Raw genomic sequence first — 19,467 nt, forward strand, 5'->3', positions numbered from 1 at the left:
GTAAAGAAAAAATGACACACAGAAAAGAATAAAAAGAAACATCAAGAGGAAATAAAGATACTCAGTATTTATACATGTATACATATACGTATATATGTACATGTATAGATGTACTTCAGGTCGGTGTGTGAGGGGGAAGTCGCTCGTCTCGGTCGGTCTTTGGATCTCGCGCTCGTCTGTTGAACCTTCTTTAAAGTGGATCTCTGAGATCTCTGAAAATGTGGAGGATCACAAACTTTAAGTCTAAAAGCATCACGTGATCTCCTCCTCTCTCCTCCTGCAGCCTGAAGGAGGTGACGGTGAGTTTAAAGTCGAGATGAAGCAGGAAGATACCATCATCATCATCAGTCATCAGGAGAATCTGGAGCATTACGTCATGGTAGCAACCCCCCTCCCTCCCTTCCATCACCTCTGTGCAGCATCCGAGTTCTGATTGGTCCGACAGCCAGTGGCCTATAAATCCCATTGGCTGATCCCGAGTCAGCTGCTGCGGACCTGACAGAGGACAGGAGAGAGAGGGAGTCCTCAGATAAAAGCGGCGGCAGCAGGACTCACTTCGTCCTCATCTGGATCAACAAAACCCAAATCAACCAGAGACCCCCGCAGGAGCGGACTCCGCGCGTTTCTCCCGGACTCCGGTCGCCCTGTGGACCCGCTGCGGCTCGGAACGGCGGAGCGGGAGGAGCAGGAGGAGCTGCAGGCGGAGGAGCAAGGTGAGAACATGGGCGTCTGTCCTCGAGCTCGCGGTCCTGCTGGAGGATCCGGTCAAACCGCGGAGCCGCTTCACAGTCTGTGGGAATATTGTATATTAATGCAGGAATTTCATAAATACGACTGAGGTAAACGCATCACGAGCAGCTTCAAACGAACCGACACTCAGTGATGTCACAGTCAGGGCTGACGTCAGAGTTCACGCCAAATATGACAGAAAAAAAGTGATTGATTGAATTATTGATCAGTTTGCATATTTCTCCGAACACAAACTAGTTCCATCAGGAAGACGCTGCTCTCATTGGCTGATAGTCTAAGTGAGGAAGAGGAGGGTGAAACCCACATGACTTGTTTTCATCTAAACAGAAATATCCAGAAACTGTTGAAATGACTTCAAACGGCCGGCCTGAATACTTCTTATCTATGCAGTAATAGTACGAGATCCACAGAGTCATACTCCAACTGTTACTGCTAATGATACTTTTAGAAGACTCCAGTGTCAGGAAGCAGCTAGTTTAGCTTAGCATAAAGACTGGAAGCAGCTAGTTTAGCTTAGCATAAAGACTGGAAGCAGCTAACCTGGCTGACATGTTCCTGAAGTTTAGATCAAAGCGAGCTGCTGGAACTACTTTCTGATGAACTGCAGCGTATCCATCCGCCCAGCACGGTCAGCAGGTCACACGTGAGCTCAGGTGATTTCAGGTGATCCCACCTGTTCTCTGAGCGTTTGACACAGGAGCTCCAAGTGTGTGAGTCACGTTCAGACACACCTGAGACAGTTTGATGGCTGAAGTCTTCCACAGCCTGTTTAGACGCTGTGTGAACATCAATAAACAGGAAGTGATCACCTGATCTGATCACAAACTGACCTGAGATCAGCTGAAAGTCAATAGATTTAATGTTTTTCATTGATTTCTGTAAATATCTCTTATTGTGAATCTGATGCAGCAACACGTTTCACAGACTGAAAGATGTGGAACGCTCCAAAAACACCTGTTTGGAACATTCCACAGGTAAACAGGCTGATTGGTGACAGGTGAGAGCATCATGATTGGATGAAGGAGATGAACACATGAAGCTGCTGTTTGATTGGGCCTGTTGTTGTTGTTGTTGTTGTTGTTGTTGATAATGATGATGATGATGAAGATGATGATTCAGGTTGTCGAGCTCTTGATCAGAACTCATGAACTTCATCAGTGTTTAAAGTTTCCATGTTGCTTATTTTAGTATGAGACTCAAAAGAGGAAGATTAAAGCTGGCAGAGCTTCTCCTCTCTCCTCCCTCTCCTCCTCTCCTCTCCTGCCTCTCCTCCTCTCCCTCTCTCCTCTCTTCCTCTCCTCCCTCTCCTCCCCTCCTCCTCCCCTCCTCCGATCACTCGTCTTGTTGTGTAATCTTTCTTGTGGATCTGTTGGATCAAAGTAGGTCACAGAGTTTCTTCACTGCATTCGAGTTGTTTCACATTCAGAAGGTTTCCACGGTAACGACCTGCTGGCCTTATGTAATCAGCTCCTTCTCTTCACCTCCTCAACTCCCTTAACTCTGGGCTCCTCCCACCTGTAGCCACAAGTTCTCCGTCCATCTGAAACGAGTCCAGTCGAGTCGCTGCTTGAGTCTCCGAGTCTCTCATAGACGAGTCATCACACGCGCACACATGTACACACACACACACACACACACACACGCACGCACACACACAGGAGTCATGAAACGAGCTCCGTGGAGTCACAGGAGGCAGCAGGAGCTGCAGCAGCTCTGAGGTCAGCAGGTGGAGGTGAGACGGTTCATATATCTGATCTGAGATCAGCTCTGAGGTGAATTCAGCTGCAGTCTGTCATGATTTCATGATGTTCGGCTGGTTCAGGATCAGTTTCAGCTCATTTTTCCAGACCTTTCTTCTGTCAGTCGCATGAGTTCCTTCCTGTATCAGTTCTGTAATCCGGCCTCTGATTGGTCCAGAGGGAGCAAACTGATTCATACATCTGGTCTGAGATCAGTTGTGTAGTTTGTGCACCTTCACATCACCTTGACAACAGTGACCAGGTGAACGAAGCGAACCCTGGCTTGGAAACGTTTTCACTTTCCTTCAACCTTTATTTAAAACCTGAAGTTGTTGACGGCAGTGACATCAGAGAGAAACCGTTTCAATGGATCCACAAACCGTCACAGGAGCATCAGCCAATCAGTGCAGAGGCTCAAACATGCCAGTTTAATACGTGATGGCGTGCTGCCTTTAAAGACCTCCTCCAGAAACAGAAACACCATTGAGTCATCTCTTTCTGAGCACAGACGTTCAGCAGCTGCTCTGTGTGTGTGTGTGTGTGTGTGCGCGCGCGTGCATGTGTGTGTGTGCGTGTGTGTGCGTGCGTGCGTGTGTGTGTGTGTGTGTGTGTGTGTGTGTGTGTGTGCATGCGTGCGTGTGTGTGCGTGTGTGTGTGTGTGTGTGCATGTGTGTGTCTCTGGCCGCTCGGAGTTAATTAACCAGCATCTCCTGCTCTCCTCCAATCACAGCTCCTTCAGCAGGACACTTAACGAGGCCCTCGCAGCTTGTTAAATAATTAATCTCACCTCATCAATATTCCATGTGCTCCTCAGCAGGAGGGGGAGGAGATGTGTTCACATGTGGGAGCAGAGCTGAACCTCCTTCAGTGTGTCGCTAACAAGAAGAAGGAGGTTCAGACGACTGAACGTTCTGTCAGAGCTGCTCTCTGCGCTGCGTTCAGGGTCAGCACGGAAAGTAGACACTCCTGCTGAACGCGTGATGAAATCCAGCAGACAGTGAGAAGCTGAAATGTGTTTCTGTTTGTTTGTTTCTGTTTGATTGTTTCTGTTTGTTTGTTTGTTATTTCTGTTTGATTGTTTCTGTTTGTTTGTTTGTTTGTTATTTCTGTTTGTTTGTTTCTGTTTGATTGTTTCTGTTTGTTTGTTTGTTTGTTTGTTATTTCTGTTTGTTTGTTTCTGTTTGATTGTTTCTGTTTGTTTGTTTTTTCTGTTTGATTGTTTCTGTTTGTTTGTTTGTTTGTTTGTTTCTGTTTGATTGTTTCTGTTTGTTTGTTTGTTGTTTCTGTTTGATTGTTTCTGTTTGTTTGTTTGTTTGTTTGTTGTTTCTGTTTGTTTCTGTTTGATTGTTTCTGTTTGTTTGTTGTTTCTGTTTGATTGTTTTTTTCTGTTGTTTGTTTCTGTTTGATTGTTTGTTTGTTTCTGTTTGTTTGATTGTTTTTTGTTTGTTTCTGTTTATTTGTTTATTTGTTTTTGTTTCTGTTTGTTTCTGTTCACATTCAAACGAGCATCAGCTGGACTGAAACTCGTTTTAACGGCGATTGGCTCGTTGGAGATGATCAGGCCTCAGCTGATCGATCGCTGCTGATCATTTCTCTGACGTCTCCACCGTCTGCAAAGCTGCAGGGCATGATGGGAAATGGCTGTATGTCTTCACTAGATCTGAGAGCTGATTGGTTTAAATGTTGGATCATAAGAAGCGGTTTTATAGAAACGTTCGATTTATTGACCGATCGGAGAGATTTGACCCTGTGAAGGTTTTTCTGCTTTCGATGTCGTCTGTCAGTCAGAGGCCGAACTCATCCGACAGACTGGATCCAGTCCGACAGAGATCTGGTCCACAGGGTGAAGGTGGCCTGAGGATCTGAGGGATGGAGTGTTTGAGAGGAAGCAGGCCAGCGTCTGTCTGACGGATTCCCGAGGACGTGAGTGTTTGAGTGACTTCCTGTCTGGAGCTCATCGGTCTGACGAAGCTCAGACACTGAGTTCATGAAGAATTGACATAAAGAGCAAACACATAATCCAACATGTTCAGAAAACAAAGACGTGACATGAAAAGAAGGAATAATGAATGAAATGTTAGATCAAAGAGAAAACATTCAAACTTCACATGATTTATGTTCGTGTTGGTTCAGACACGACATTAAATGACTCTTATCGGCGCGTTTTCTCTTCCTGTTTCCATTGATGAAATGAAAATGGATAAATACGTTTTATTTTGAAAATCAATTATCTGAACAAAAATGAAAGTTTGACTCAAACACACTTTAAATCTTCAGTTTTTGGTCTTAAACTATTGTTACATTGAAATCATGACGTTGTCAGCAGCGTTCGTGTGTCTCCTGAACACACCTGAGAGCTGCTGAGCCAATCACAGAGCAGCTCCCACCCCCTCATCTATGTCACTTCCCTCCTGGTTGCCATGGCACCAGAGGCAAGGTGTCCTCATTTCCTGCCCGGCTGTGTGTGTGTGTGTGTGTGTGTGTGTGTGATGCAAATGAGGCCTGTGTTGTCGTACACACTCCTCCTCCTCCTCCTCCTCCTCCTCCTCCTCCTCCTCCTCCTCACAGTGTTGCTGGTGTGTGTTGACATTTGCTGCAACACGAGTTTGACACAGTTACTGCTAATGAGCTCTGTGTGTGTGTGTGTGTGTGTGTGTGTCACATTCCTGCTGTATATATAACAAATATGATCAATCGTGTCTGGAGACGTCGTCACGTGGACTCCCTGTTTGAGTGAACATTTTGGGAAATATGCTAAATGCTAAGCTAACAGACGATGACCGAACTGTAACCGCTGAGAAACATCGTGACCGAACGCCACTGTCGACACGCTGACAGTAAACAGGAAGTCCATCCTTCAGCCATGACGACACGTTCTGTTTCTGTGGAGAAACTGATCCAGATCCCGAAAGTGAAGCGATTCAGTTTTCTGTCAAACCTGAAAAAAAGGTCAAACTGTTCAAACGTATCTGTGGTGCTTCTCTGACATCACTTCCTGTGTGTGTCCATCCAGCTGTAGATGTGACCCGCCTCCGTCTGACCTGCTGGAGGAAGTTGTCGCCACAGTCTAACCAGCACCTCCTCTTCGCTCCGCCCCCAGTGCACCATGGGATTTGCAGGCCTTCTCAGTCTCCTCCTCCCTCTGATGACATCATCAGTGTGTGGTGGAGTGGGCGGGGCCAGTCAAGGTAAAGAGCGGTTTTCTAGACGCAGACAAACACATGAATGAAGGTGTGACTGCTGAGTTTTTAACCGGAGGTTCGGTCCCTGGTGTCCTGCGGCCTGCAGGTGGCGCTGTGCTGTGTCCTCTGCAGTGTGTGTGTGAGACGAGGCCCTGGTACACCCCCCAGTCTGTGTACCACCAGGCCCGGACCGTCGACTGCAACGAGCTCCACCTGCACCGAGTACCTGCCAACGTTTCCTCTGACACACAGGTGAGTTCTGCAGTCACGTGACGCCGTGTCCGTCACACTGGGGTCAGCGAGCTGAAAGGAACGTTAGCATGTTAGCAGGCAGCAGGCGTCCATGTTTGTTTGGTTTTCGACAGCAGGCTTTAAATAACTGCTGCTGGTAAAGTTTAGATACTGTGAGCGCCTGACGGAGACGAGAGACACGCCAACCTTTGACCCGCAGCTGGACGGTCGGAGTGTGACCGTGAGGGGACACGTCCCTCCAACCCCGCGCAAGGTGCGCTTGGTTGCGGGTTGCAGCAGCGGTCACTCTGACTGACTGACACACCTGCTGCGTGGGTGTTTATCACTGTGATGTGATTGGCTGTTGAGTCTGAGCCGTGAACACGTGTGTTTCAGGTGCTGCTGCTGCAGAGTAACAACATCTCCTCCATCACCACCGAACTGCAGCGTCTGACCAACCTGACGGAACTGGACCTATCACAGAACCACTTCACACAGGTAACACACCTGGTCTCCTCCACCGTGTACGTCCAAGCCCTGCTCACGTCTGACAGGTCTGTGCATGAATATAATAAAGGATAACATCATTGATCAGACATGTATTTCAGAAACAGAGTTCGTCCATCTTTGTGTCACAGTGTAACAGAAGCGGTCTCTCTGTCCAGGTGAGCTCGATGGGTCTGTCCTCTCTGGGCCGGTTGGTGACTCTGTACCTGGAGGAGAACCACATTGAGGAGTTGGAGGACTTCAGTCTGAGGAACCTGTCCAGCCTGGAGGAGCTCTACATCAATCACAACCACATCTCCTCCATCGGACCAAAAGCCTTTGCTGGGCTCACCAACCTGCTCCGGTAATTTCCTCCTCCTCCTCCTCTTCTTCTTCTTTGTTTCAGCTCCCACTCCTTAGTCAGAGCTGTTAAAATCAGAACCCATAGAATGCCTTGGGAAGATCACTAAAGCCACTTACAGAATCCCTAGAACCTCCTCATCGACCCAACGATCCAGCTCTAAATCCCCACTATAGTCTCCGGGAGCCTTAGAACCTCCTCAGTGAGCAGAAGGATTACCTCCAGGTCGTGTAGAATCTCTTGAATGATCACTAGAACCTCCGAGAGGACAGTTAGACCTGAATCACCTGCGAAGCTCATTCAGTGAGGTTTTCCTGCGATCAACGAGTCGGACGTTGTTCTTCTCATGACGACGAACGTTCTTCAGTTTCAGTTCTTGTCTGTCTCTGTCACATATTACCCATCATTCCTTGCAGCTCAGTGAATATGTAATGACAGAGTCCATTTCCTGCCCTCTGCTCGGCCCTGTAGGCTCCACCTGAACTCCAACCGGCTGGTGGCCATCGACAGTCGCTGGTTCGAGTCCCTGCCATCCCTGGAGATCCTGATGATCGGGGAGAACCCCATCCTGGGTCTGGAGGAGAAGAACTTCCTGCCTCTGGCCCGCCTCCACAGCTTGGTGCTGGCCGGGATGGGACTGGCCTCCGTCCCCTCTGCCGCGTTCCTGGGCCTCGACTACCTGGAGAGCCTCTCCTTCTACGACAACCGGCTCAGGTGGGTCTGAACGTGGTCTCTGGATCAGTTCCGCTGAACCTTCGCCTGTAACCTTCACTCACTGTAACGCCGACGACGTTGTTCTCCTGGCAGGTCTGTTCCTCGGGACGCTCTGAGCATCCTCCCTAACCTCAAGTTCCTGGATCTGAACAGGAACCCGATCACCCGAATCCAGCAGGGAGATTTCCAGAACCTTCAGCACCTGGAGGAGCTCAGGTCAGTCTGAGAACACAACTGCAACACGCAGGATGTCCTGATGGAGGTTTTCTTTGGTCCCACATCCTGAACCAAGTCCTTCACGCTGAGTATCTGCTGCAGCGGCTCCATTAATGTTCCAGTTTTACAAAACAGACATCAGTGAACGCAACAGTGGACCTGTTGTATTCACCTGAATCACTGAGGAAATGATGATGATGGTGATGGTGATGATGATGGTGATGATGACGATGATGACGATGATGATGATGATGATGATGATGATGATGGTGAAACATCTGCAGGACAGACTCAGTTACTGCAGCTGTGATGTAGATCAACACTGTGGTCCATGATGTGAAACTCTCATTACATAATATAATCGTCATCATCATCATCATCATCATCATCGTCATCATCATTGTCATCATCATCATCGTCGTCATGTTGGTTGTGTTTTGGCTTCAGTCTGAACAATATGGAGGAGCTGCTGATGGTGGAACGAGGTGCTTTCCAGAACCTTCCAGAAATCGCCAAACTGGAGCTCTGCAGCAACCCACGACTGTCCTACATCGACCCGCAGGCCTTCAGGTGTCTCCCTGTCTCTGTCTGTCTGTCTGTCTGTCTCTGTCTGTCTCTCTTTGTCTTTCTGTCTGTCTCTCTGTGTCTTTCTGTCTGTCTCTCTTTGTCTTTCTGTCTGTCTCTCTTTGTCTTTCTGTCTGTCTTTCTGTCTGTCTCTCTTTGTCTCTCTGTCTGTCTCTCTGTGTCTTTCTGTCTGTCTTTCTGTCTGTCTCTCTTTGTCTCTCTGTCTGTCTCTCTGTGTCTTTCTGTCTGTCTTTCTGTCTGTCTCTCTTTGTCTCTCTGTCTGTCTCTCTGTGTCTTTCTGTCTGTCTCTCTTTGTCTTTCTGTCTGTCTCTCTGTCCGTCTCTCTTTGTCTTTCTGTCTGTCTCTCTTTGTCTCTCTGTCTGTCTCTCTGTGTCTTTCTGTCTGTCTCTCAGTGTCTTTCTGTCTGTCTCTCTTTGTCTTTCTGTCTGTCTCTCTGTCTGTCTCTCTTTGTCTTTCTGTCTGTCTGTCTCTCTGTGTCTTTCTGTCCATCTCTCTTTGTCTTTCTCTCTGTCTGTCTCTCTGTGTCTTTCTGTCTGTCTGTCTCTTTCTCTTTAATATTTTTCATGTTTCCTGTAAATTTGATGAAGGATGAAAGATCTGAAGTCTTCCTCTTCCTCTTCCTCTTTTCTCTTCTTCTCTCCTCTTTTCTCCTCCTTGTTTTCCTTTTTTCTGCTGTCGTCTTTCTTCCTCCTCCCTTTCCTGCTTCTCCTCCGTCCTTCTTCCATTTCATCATTTACCTCCTTCTCCCCTGTCCTCATCTCCTCCTTCTTGTCATTCCTCCCTCAGTGACCTGTCCTCCCTCCGGACTCTCCTCCTCCACAGTAACCAGCTCAGCCTCCTCTCTGGAGACCTCCTCTCCTCCCTCCCCTCCCTGGAGGAGGTGTCTCTTCACTCCAACCCCCTGCGATGTGATTGTCTCTCCTCCTGGGGGCCTCACCTCGGCAACCAATCGCATCTCAAGATACTGGAGTCCTCCATCACCCTCTGCTCCTCCCCGCCTCACCTGATTGGTCGGGAGCTGCAGGAGGTGGTGGCGGTCGGATGGGGTGCGGCAGATGGCGGCGGGGGCTGGACCAACAGCTGTCTGCCTCACATCTCTCCTCACGCCTTCCCGCCCACCATGAATGTCACCGCCGGGCAGCCAATCACACTGGACTGCTGGGCGGACGCTGACCCCGCCCCCCAGTTCTACTGGGTGACACCCACCGGAGACAAGGTGGGTGTGGCCATGAGAGTGAGTGAGTGAGTGTGTGTGTGTGCATGTGTGCGTGTGTGTGTGTGTGTGTGTGTGTGTGTGGTTGACTGCAGATTTGATCAGTTTATCATTTTACCAGTAAACAAAACAAACAGTGAGAAAAAAAAGCTCCTGCTGACGCCTCCTTCACTTCAGCCACAGTGTGGACGTCTGACCTTCGTCCTGACAGACCTGACGAAGACTTCAGACTCCATTCGCTCTGCAGCGGATTTTACTTTGACATCAAAGGTTTTATAACTTATTTAATCCCAAATTTAAAATTAACATTTTGAAAAAACCTTTTCAGTAGAAATTCATTCAGTCTACCAAGACAGCAAAGCAAAACCAGAACCAGCAAAACCAGAACTAGCAAAACCAGAACCAGCAAAACCAGAACCAGCAGCAGAATTAGCAAAACCAGAATCAGCAAAACCAGAACCAGCAGCAGAATTAGCAAAACCAGAACCAGCAAAACCAGAACCAGCAAAACCAGAACAGCACCAGAATCAGTAAAACAGAGCCATGAAGAACGGTGTAGAGTCACAGTCATGTGACCAGACTGGACAGGTTCAGGTGATATTAGTCAGATTTTTGACAGAATGCTGTCATGTGGTTTTAAAACCGGTCCAGGTCCAGGTCCACTTTCACTGAGCGTGGGGCCAATCGTCCGTCTGTCTGACGGCGGCCATGGCGCCATGGCCTGCGCGCTCGCCATCGTTCTGTCCTCGTGTGCTGCTGTCCTCTGTCCACCATGATGTTCGCTGCACATTTTCGGCATCAAAATATGAATTCAAACTATTCTGTTTCTTCCTTCCTGGTCAGGTGAGTTCAGAGGCGATGGCTGCACCAATCATATCAGAGGAGGGGCGCGGCCTGAGCAGGAAGAAGAAGAAGCATCGCGTGTCGGAGCCCGGAGCGCTGGTGATCGAACACGCCGAGCCGTCAGACGCAGGTCAGTCTGAGCACGTGAGCAGAGACGTTGACTGATCTGAGATCAGTGTGAATACAGAATGCAGGAGTTTACGTCTTAAAAACAAACCCGCCCCTCTTCTCAGGTGTGTACACCTGTGTGGCGTGGAACATGGAGGGAGCGGACACGAGGAGCGTCTCAGTGTTCGTGGACTCGCGGGGATCCGTGGGCTGGCGGTGGGGCCGGGGGAGCCGGTGGGGCGGTGAGCCCAGCAGAGAGCAGCTCTGGCCGGGGAACTCGTCCAGCGCTGCGGCCTCTCTGGTGGTGCTGGCTAAGGTACAATCAGCCGCTGAACGGAGCGGGAAGAGATTTTATTTTTTATTCCGTCATCTAAATATTCAGTGGACACTTACTGATGTTTCCTGTGTCCTGTCAGGTGGTTCACGCCCAGTCGGTGGTGTTGGAGTGGAGGTTGTTTCCCAGTGAAGGACCATCGTTTGTGGGTCACAACCAGCAGGACTCCCCCCTCCCTCTGCCCCGGTGGATCAGTGCCACCGTTCACATCGACAACCCTCAGATCAGCTACACCGCCAAGGTGAGCACACCTGCCCTCTCTGCCCCGCCTACATGTAAACTAATGCTGCACCCACCTGTGGTTAGTTCACTGTCTGAAACATCTGCAGGACAGATGAGTTACGATGAGTTAAAACCACAAAGATGAAAGTTTCTGATCGGTCGGATCGTAAACTCATTTGATGAAAGATTTTATTGATATTATTTGAACTGAACGGAGGCTGAACAGGAAGTGATGTCATTACTCATCGCTGTCTCTCTTTGTCCCTCACAGGTTCCCGTAGATGTTCAGGAGTATAATCTGACTCACCTCCTTCCTGCCACAGAGTACCATGTCTGCCTCACTGTCTCCTCCTCTCCCGCCTCCTTCACCTCCCCATCTTCCTCTCCCAGCTCCTCTCCCACCCCCATCACTCCCCCCTCTTCCTCCTCCTCCCCCTCCTCCGCCGTCCACACCTCCTGTTTGAACATCACCACAAAGGAGGCGGGGTTCTCGGTGGAGATGGTGGCGTCGCGGCGCAGCAGCGTGGCGCTGGCGGCCGTCATGGGCTCCATGTTTGCGCTGTCCATCATGGCGCTGCTGGTGGTCTACATGGGCCGCCGCGTGCAGCAGCACAAGTCCTGCGGACACTCGCTGAAGAAGTACATCCAGCACGCCACGTCCATCCCTCTGAACGAGCTGTACCCGCCGCTCATCACTCTGTGGGAGAGCGAGGCCGAGAAGGACAAGGACGACAAGGAGGAGGAAGACAGGGAGGCAGGAGGGAGGCAGGAGGAGGCAGGGGGGAGTCAGATCGACACCACAAAGACTTACATGTGGTAGCCGGGTGGGGGGTCAGGGGAGGGGCTAACTAACAGAAGACAGACTTTAGAGGGGCTTCACGGAGGGACGAGGAAGGACAGAAGACAAACAGTCAAAAACACCTCTGCTGTTTTTTCAACTTGTAGCTCTTTAATTATAAATCCTGTGTCCTTCATCCTCAGCTCATCATCCTCATCCTCATCCTCAGATTCAGATTCAGACTGGTTTCCTTCTTCCAGCAGACGTAGACATGAACTTCAGAAACTCTTCTGAAGTCTGTAACTTTCGCTCAGGTTGAACTAGAACGTCACTGAGATCATCTGAAACAGTTTTCTGAACGTTGATTCAATTCTTGGACTGAAACGTTCAGACTTTTAGTCAACTGAACGTGATGAAGACTAACACTGACTGTCGATCTCAGGATGAAGACTAAATCTAAAAACAGCTGAGAAAATGTAAACAGAGAAGGAGAAAACAAATTCAAGACGTTTGTCGAAGAAACACTGAGACTTCAAACAGGCTCTTTAACGTCACCCAAAAGTATCAAATAAAGATGGAAAGTACAAAAAGAACAAAGAACTTTTCAACATTTGATATTAGAAAGTATCATAAACAATGTAAAACGTAAAAAATGTCAACGATTTGAATCATATAATGAAAATCAGAACAAAAGTGGACAAAACAAAGGAGACGGTTTGCGAACGACGTCAAACTGAACGTCGACGTTTCTCTGCTGATCCATCAGAAGATCAGAGCTCGAGGAAACAGGATTCATGGTTAAAGAGCTAAAACATGAAAAGCAGACAGGTGGACAGCTGATGTCCTTTGAGCAGATGAGGACATGGACGGGACTCATGTCTCAATGTGTGGGTCGTGGTCCGGTCTGTGGTCTGTCAGCTGGTTGAAGCGGGACAGAAGAGGCTGACAAATGTTCCTCCATCTTTCTCTTTTCCGTCCCTTCGTCGTCTCTTCTGTCCTCTTCCCTCTTTCTCTGTCGAGCACACTGTCAGAAGCTGAACTGATTATTCTATCTGATTATTGTAATTTAGTTCATCTGATGAACACGAATGCAGCACTGACACTCAGCACAGGCGGGAATATGAACATTTCACTTCACATGTTGAAGAGTAGCAATCGAGCGTTCGCGTGTTCAGATCTCCTGTTTTCCAGACAGAAAGTTTTAGGTTTTCGTTTAACCCGAGCGAGACGTCCAAACCTGCAGCAGACGTCAAACTGTATGCAGACAACCTACTATTCTACACACACACACACACACACACACACACACACACATATTCTACACACACACACACACACACACACACACACATTCTACACACACATTCTACACACACACACACACACACACACACACATATTCTACACACACACACACACACACACACACATTCTACACACACATTCTACACACACACACACACACACACACACATTCTACACACACACACACACACACACACACACACACACACACATATTCTACACACACACACACACACATTCTACACACACATTCTACACACACACACACACACACATTCTACACACACATTCTACACACACATTCTACACACACACACACACACATTCTACACACACATTCTACACACACACACACACACACACACACACATATTCTACACACACACACACACACACACACATTCTACACACACACACACACACACACACACACACACACACACACATATTCTACACACACACACACACACACATTCTACACACACATTCTACACACACACACACACACACATTCTACACACACATTCTACACACACACACACACACACACACACACATATTCTACACACACACACAGACACACACACACACACATTCTACACACACACACACACACACACATTCTACACACACACACACACACACACACATATTCTACACACACACACACACACACACACACACACACACACACACATATTCTACACACACACACACACACACACACACACACACACACTCTACACACACACACACACACACACACACACACACATTCCACACACACACACACACACACACACACACACACACACATATTCTACACACACACACACACACACACATTCTACACACACACACACACACACACACACACACACACACACACATTCTACACACACACACACACACACACACACACACACACACACATATAAATAAACACACCTTTTGTGCATGTTTTTATTGAACACATCATCAGCTTCATGCAGTCTCCAGCCTGGAGGTGAGAGACACACTTACAGGATTCGTTGAAGGCCCGTTCAGACCTTATAAAACAGGCGGACCGACTGAGCGTGTGCAGTCCTTTACATGTAGACAATAAGCATTTCGACACTGTCAGACATGAAACCAAAAATCATGTTTTCAAATTTGAGAGTAAAGTTTGGGACTGAGTAAACTACACAAACTTTACAGGACGGGAAATCTGCTGTGCGATCGTGTTTCAATCTGCGACGTTCAGCAAAACTTAAATAACACGAAAGCAAGAGTTTACCTGGAAAAGATCAAACCTCACAGATATGATTCACAAATCAACTTCAGCAGCAACGTACATCAGAAAGAGAAACGATCTTTCTCTCGTCACGACAGGAGACCGAAAACTGTGTTTTCCAGGCTAACCGAAGCAAACGGACGCTAAAATGAATCCGTTAATGTTTGACTGCTTTCTGTCCAGACGCAGACCGGATTAGTCGGATAACGTTGATTTTTATCAGCCTCAAAAATTTGGCAGAACTAACGAAAGCTGAAAAACCACCAAATGCCGAGATACGAGGTTTCCATATCTCGGGAGTGTATTATGGTTGACATACGTACGTATAGAATCTGCTGAAGGAGTTTTCACAGAGCCCTCAAAGACTCGTCCGTCCACTGAGCCGAAAACGACAGAAGAAGCTTTAAAACACTGAACTGATGCTGAAACATCAAAAAGCTGATGAGTGAATGTAGAAAGGACGGACGTGACGTCCTGCAGCTCTTTGTTCGTGAGCTGAGGTTCATCGTCCAAAAAACGAATGCTTGACATTAAGGTCAGCGACGTAGCTTTTTCTGACTCGTCTCACTGTAGAGCAGCGGCGATGGCGGCTGTGCTCCGCCCCTCGTTCAGGGTGCCGTCACGCCATCCGTCTGCACATTCGCTCACTTTCAGCTTCGAACCAAACCAGCAGGAACTTTCTGTCTGAATTCAGGATCTTTAATCTCCCGTCTTCATCGGCACCGCATGAAAGCATCACTGCGATATTTTATTCTACTCATGACCGGTTGTCATGGTGACGGTCCTCCTCCATGTCGCAGCAGCGTGGACACTTTCTGAACACTCGCTGCACGGACGCTGACAGTGACCACGTTGTGCTGGTTTGTTGTTTTCTAGTTCTTTTGGATTTGTCCAGTTGTAGCTGTTGATGACGTTGCACAGGTGGAGGCGGGTGGTGCTGCATGCCTTTGCACTCATATTTAGGACTGTTTGTATAAAACCACGTCTGTGTGACAACCTGCAAACTGCTGGAGGAGCGGCGGGCTCGAACGTTCACAGCCAACGTGTTCACGCTGATTTCACCAAAGAACCAAGATCAAAAGAATTCTGCACAAAGATCCACAGTTATGAGATCAATGACGAGCGAACAATCGATCGATCGATCGAACAAACGAACGATTGAATGCACGAACGAATGAACGATCGAACGAACGAACGAATCATCGATTGATCCAACGAGCGTACGAATGAACGAACAAACGTACGAACAAATGATCGATCGATCAATTGAACAAACGAACGATTGAACGCACGAACGATCGATCGATCGAACGAATGAACGATCGAACGAACGAACGAATCATCGATTGATCCAACGAGCGTACGAATGAACGAACAAACGTACGAACAAATGATCGATCGATCAATTGAACAAATGACCGAACAATCAATCAAATGATTGAAGACCGAACGAATGACCGAATGATCCAACAACCGAACGATCGCCCGATCGATCCAACGATCGAATGATTGAACAATTGAACGAACAAACGACAGAACGATCGATCCAACAAACGGATGAACGATCGAACAAACAAATGACAGAACAATCGATCGATCGAACAATCGATCGAACGAACGACCGAACGAACGAATGATTGAATGTCACAGGTGTCAGAATTAAGATAAAGTTTTCTCACAGCGAGACGACTACAAGCTCGGTGCTGATGTGACCGGTGAGACTGTGGAGTTCAAACGTCTGTCAAGGAGTTGGACATAACTGGGAGACACTGATCAGCAGACGTCTAAGTGTCTGTCACATACAGATCTGTCCACTGTAACGAGACCCGTGTCTCGTAACGAGACGGTCGTCAGGAGACATTTGGCTCTGAGAATATGAGACAGCTTTCCATCGTCGTGAGCGATTCACCTGAAATACACGGAATAAATTCACCTACATTCTAGTCGTGGCTGCCTGAAGTGTCTGAACGTGTTTGTGTCAGAAAGCTAAGTTTAACTGGAATCTGTTGGATTCTTCTTCTTCTCCCCCTCTAAAACGGACTGATTGGAGTCTTCCTGAACATTGACCATCAGATCCGTCAGTTTGCAGGTTTGTTGTTCAGACTTTCAGCCAAATATTCCCTCAGCTGTCTGTCAACCAAAACACTTCAGGAACAAACTCCCAAAGGATGCTGTGGGCATTTTAAAGGGTATCTCCTGTGTTCAGTCACACTGTACGCTGTCTAACGACGCTCCTCTGGTTCTCCGGGTGCAGCGTCTCCACTGTGATGGTTTTCTGTTTTCTGTCACAGCAAACTGAATCTCTTCGGGTTCTTGACTGATGTCGGACAAAAAAACATTTCAAGGAGAATAATGTGGACGAGAGACGATGAAAGATGAAAATCTGTCCGTGGGACTTCATTCAGTGTGCAGAGTTTCTGCAGATGTTTGACTTTAAAGCTTCTCTGAGGTTGAAGTTCGATCACTGAATCTGCGTCCGTGAGACAAAGTCCAGCCGCTGACTCTGAATCAGTCTGACTGCAGGTGACGGAAAACGGTTCCTGTCTCTGATCTGATGGAAACGTCACTTTAGTCAAACAAGTTCACCGTCTTTGGTTTCCGAAGCTTTCGGCCACTGAAACGACCAGCTGTCATCATGTGACCGAGAAAACAAACCTCATTCGCTGAGGAAGACCTCCAGATGTGGCTGAAAGCTCCAGAAACACGAGCTGGACGTTTTCTCGTTTCAAACACTCCGCAGATGTTTTTCAAAGGTGATTATTGATCTGATTTCATTGAACAGTGATCATCAATCTGAAGCTCAGGAGGTCAGTGTGAAAACAGAGCGACGGCGCCCTCTGCTGTCGCTTGTCACGCAGCTCCTCGTGTCATTTCAGAGAAACTTGACAGTAATATGCAGGGTATTTTGTACAAAGTGTATCGCTCTATATTTGAAGACGACTATTGCTTATTATTATTATTATTATTATTATTATTATTATTATTGTTACTCAACACTGAGCACCAACTGTAACTAAAGATGTGCGTGTGTGTGCGTGTGTGCGCGTGTGCGTGTGTATAAGAGGAAGATAATATAAATCACTTTGTCACTCCACAGTCTGGTGTCTGATTTCTAACTCGTGTAATAATAATAATGTGCATAATGTCGACTGTCTCCTCACTTTTAGAGCCTCACATTCATTTCCACAGTCAAACTTCAAAGAGCATTTTTAATTTGAATATTCATTTGTGCAGAAACACCTTCGTTTGGCAGATTTTTGGACACCGTCGGTCAATAAAGCCATCGGGACAAACCAGAGTGAAGCACCTTGGAGGCTTGGATGGCTGATAAAGAGCTTCCTCCACGTCTGGACAGGCTCCCTTGGTTGGGCAGTATCACGTCCAGTACTGAGCCTTGTTTTTGATTGGTTCTTGTTTGCACTTTCACCGTCTCTTGTCTACCAATTAAATCAATGTGCACTGTTCTATAGGCCACCTGAGATGACCCCTTAAAGGCAGACGGCCATGTTGTCGTACAAGAAGACCTTCCAGTGAAATTCAGTCATTTTCCTCGTGAAACCAGAAAAGCTCCAACATTTCTGTCCAGAGTGAAAATACTGTCAACATTTAAACACCTGAGGAAACATCTACAGGTGAGTTAATGGAACCAGTCACATGAAATGAAGTCCCTCAGACAGCAGTGAAATGTGTTGATCCATTAATCTCGTCTGGTGATCTCAAAGTTTATTGTGGAGGAATTTCAGAAATTCTTAAAATTCATCCGCTAATTTCAGGGAAACATAACATGCTAACACACCAGTGAGAGACCTTAGCTAATGTCAGCTATCGTGGCTAACCTTAGCTAATGTCAGCTATCATAGCTAATGTCCGCTATCATGGCTAACCTTAGCTAAGGTCAGCTATCGTGACTAACCTTAGCTAAGGTCAGCTATCATAGCTAATGTCCGCTATCATGGCTAACCTTAGCTAAGGTCAGCTATCGTGGCTAACCTTAGCTAAGGTCAGCTATCATAGCTAATGTCTGCTATCATGGCTAACCTTAGCTAAGGTCAGCTATCATAGCTAATGTCCGCTATCATGGCTAACCTTAGCTAAGGTCAGCTATCGTGGCTAACCTTAGCTAAGGTCAGCTATCATAGCTAATGTCCGCTATCATGGCTAACCTTAGCTAAGGTCAGCTATCGTGGCTAACCTTAGCTAAGGTCAGCTATCATAGCTAATGTCAGCTATCGTGGCTAACCTTAGCTAAGGTCAGCTATCGTGGCTAACCTTAGCTAATGTCCGCTATCATCCAATCCAATCCATTTTATTTATAAAACACAATTTTAAATAAACACAAAGGTTTCCAAAGTGCTGTGCAGTAAAACAAACACAATAAAACAAATAAATAAAAGATTAAAAAGATAAGAACATAAAATGATAAAATATCTGTGCACATAAAATCAACAACCTAAGTGGTGTGAAAAGCCAAAGAAAAAAGGTGCCTTTAAAGAAGAGTTTTAAAATTAGACAGTGAAGAGGTCTGTCTAATGTGCAGCGGCAGTTCGTTCCACAATTTTGGAGCTGCAACAGAAAACGCCCGATCCCCTCTGAGCTTCAGCCGAGTTTTGGGAACCCTCAGGAGCAGCTGGTCTGCTGACCTAAGAGATCGGGTGGGTGTGTAGGGGTGCAGAAGCTCAGAGAGGTACGATGGGGCAGGACCATTTAGAGATTTAAAAGCAAATTTAAAATGAATTCTAAAATGGACGGGTAGTCAGTGGAGTGAAGCTAAAATTGGTGAAATGTGCTCAAACTTCTTTGTACCAGTTAAAAGACGTGCAGCTGCGTTCTGTACCAGTTGAAGACGTGCGATGGAGGACCCACTTACCCCCACATGAAGTGCATTACAGTAATCCAGTCGTGTGGTCACAAAGGCGTGGATTACTGTCTCAAAGTGGAGAAAAGGTTTTATTTTTGCCAGCTGCCTTAACTGGAAGAAGCTTGTTCTCACCACAGCTTTAATCTGGCTGTCAAACTTAAGATCAGCGTCCACTTTTACCCCCAGGTTACTGACAATAGGTTCGCCGTGCTGTGCCAAGGAACCCAGACCCACTGGGGGGGCACCAGTCTTGTTCAGTCTTGTTTTCG

General features: G+C 47.2%; 2 protein-coding genes across 5 annotated transcripts; both read left to right on the plus strand.

Annotated features, from left to right (window-relative positions):
• The first annotated feature begins 507 nt into the window (after positions 1–507).
• LOC143326961 (leucine-rich repeat neuronal protein 1) lies at positions 508–13,996 on the plus strand. 4 transcript variants are annotated; one of them, XM_076741046.1, is made up of 14 exons: positions 508–713; positions 4,274–4,412; positions 5,503–5,677; positions 5,778–5,923; positions 6,299–6,400; positions 6,568–6,752; positions 7,221–7,463; positions 7,557–7,679; positions 8,127–8,249; positions 9,051–9,480; positions 10,321–10,450; positions 10,554–10,744; positions 10,845–11,003; positions 11,256–13,996. In XM_076741046.1, exons 3-14 carry the CDS (start codon positions 5,596–5,598, stop codon positions 11,802–11,804), a joined length of 2,463 nt encoding a protein of 820 aa, XP_076597161.1. In that variant the 5' UTR covers positions 508–713; positions 4,274–4,412; positions 5,503–5,595; the 3' UTR covers positions 11,805–13,996. The 4 variants fall into 4 exon arrangements, with proteins under 4 accessions (XP_076597161.1, XP_076597159.1, XP_076597162.1 ...); XM_076741044.1 differs by lacking the exon at positions 4,274–4,412; XM_076741047.1 differs by lacking the exon at positions 4,274–4,412 and having other exon boundaries at positions 5,590–5,677.
• Positions 12,034–15,647, plus strand: LOC143327002 (uncharacterized). Its single transcript, XM_076741115.1, has 3 exons — positions 12,034–12,057; positions 12,915–13,036; positions 13,126–15,647. Exons 1-3 carry the CDS (start codon positions 12,034–12,036, stop codon positions 14,003–14,005), a joined length of 1,026 nt encoding a protein of 341 aa, XP_076597230.1. The 3' UTR covers positions 14,006–15,647.
• The last annotated feature ends 3,820 nt before the right edge of the window (positions 15,648–19,467 follow it).

This window comes from Chaetodon auriga, chromosome 10 (genome assembly GCF_051107435.1).
Source record: "Chaetodon auriga isolate fChaAug3 chromosome 10, fChaAug3.hap1, whole genome shotgun sequence".
NCBI lineage: Eukaryota > Metazoa > Chordata > Actinopteri > Chaetodontiformes > Chaetodontidae > Chaetodon > Chaetodon auriga.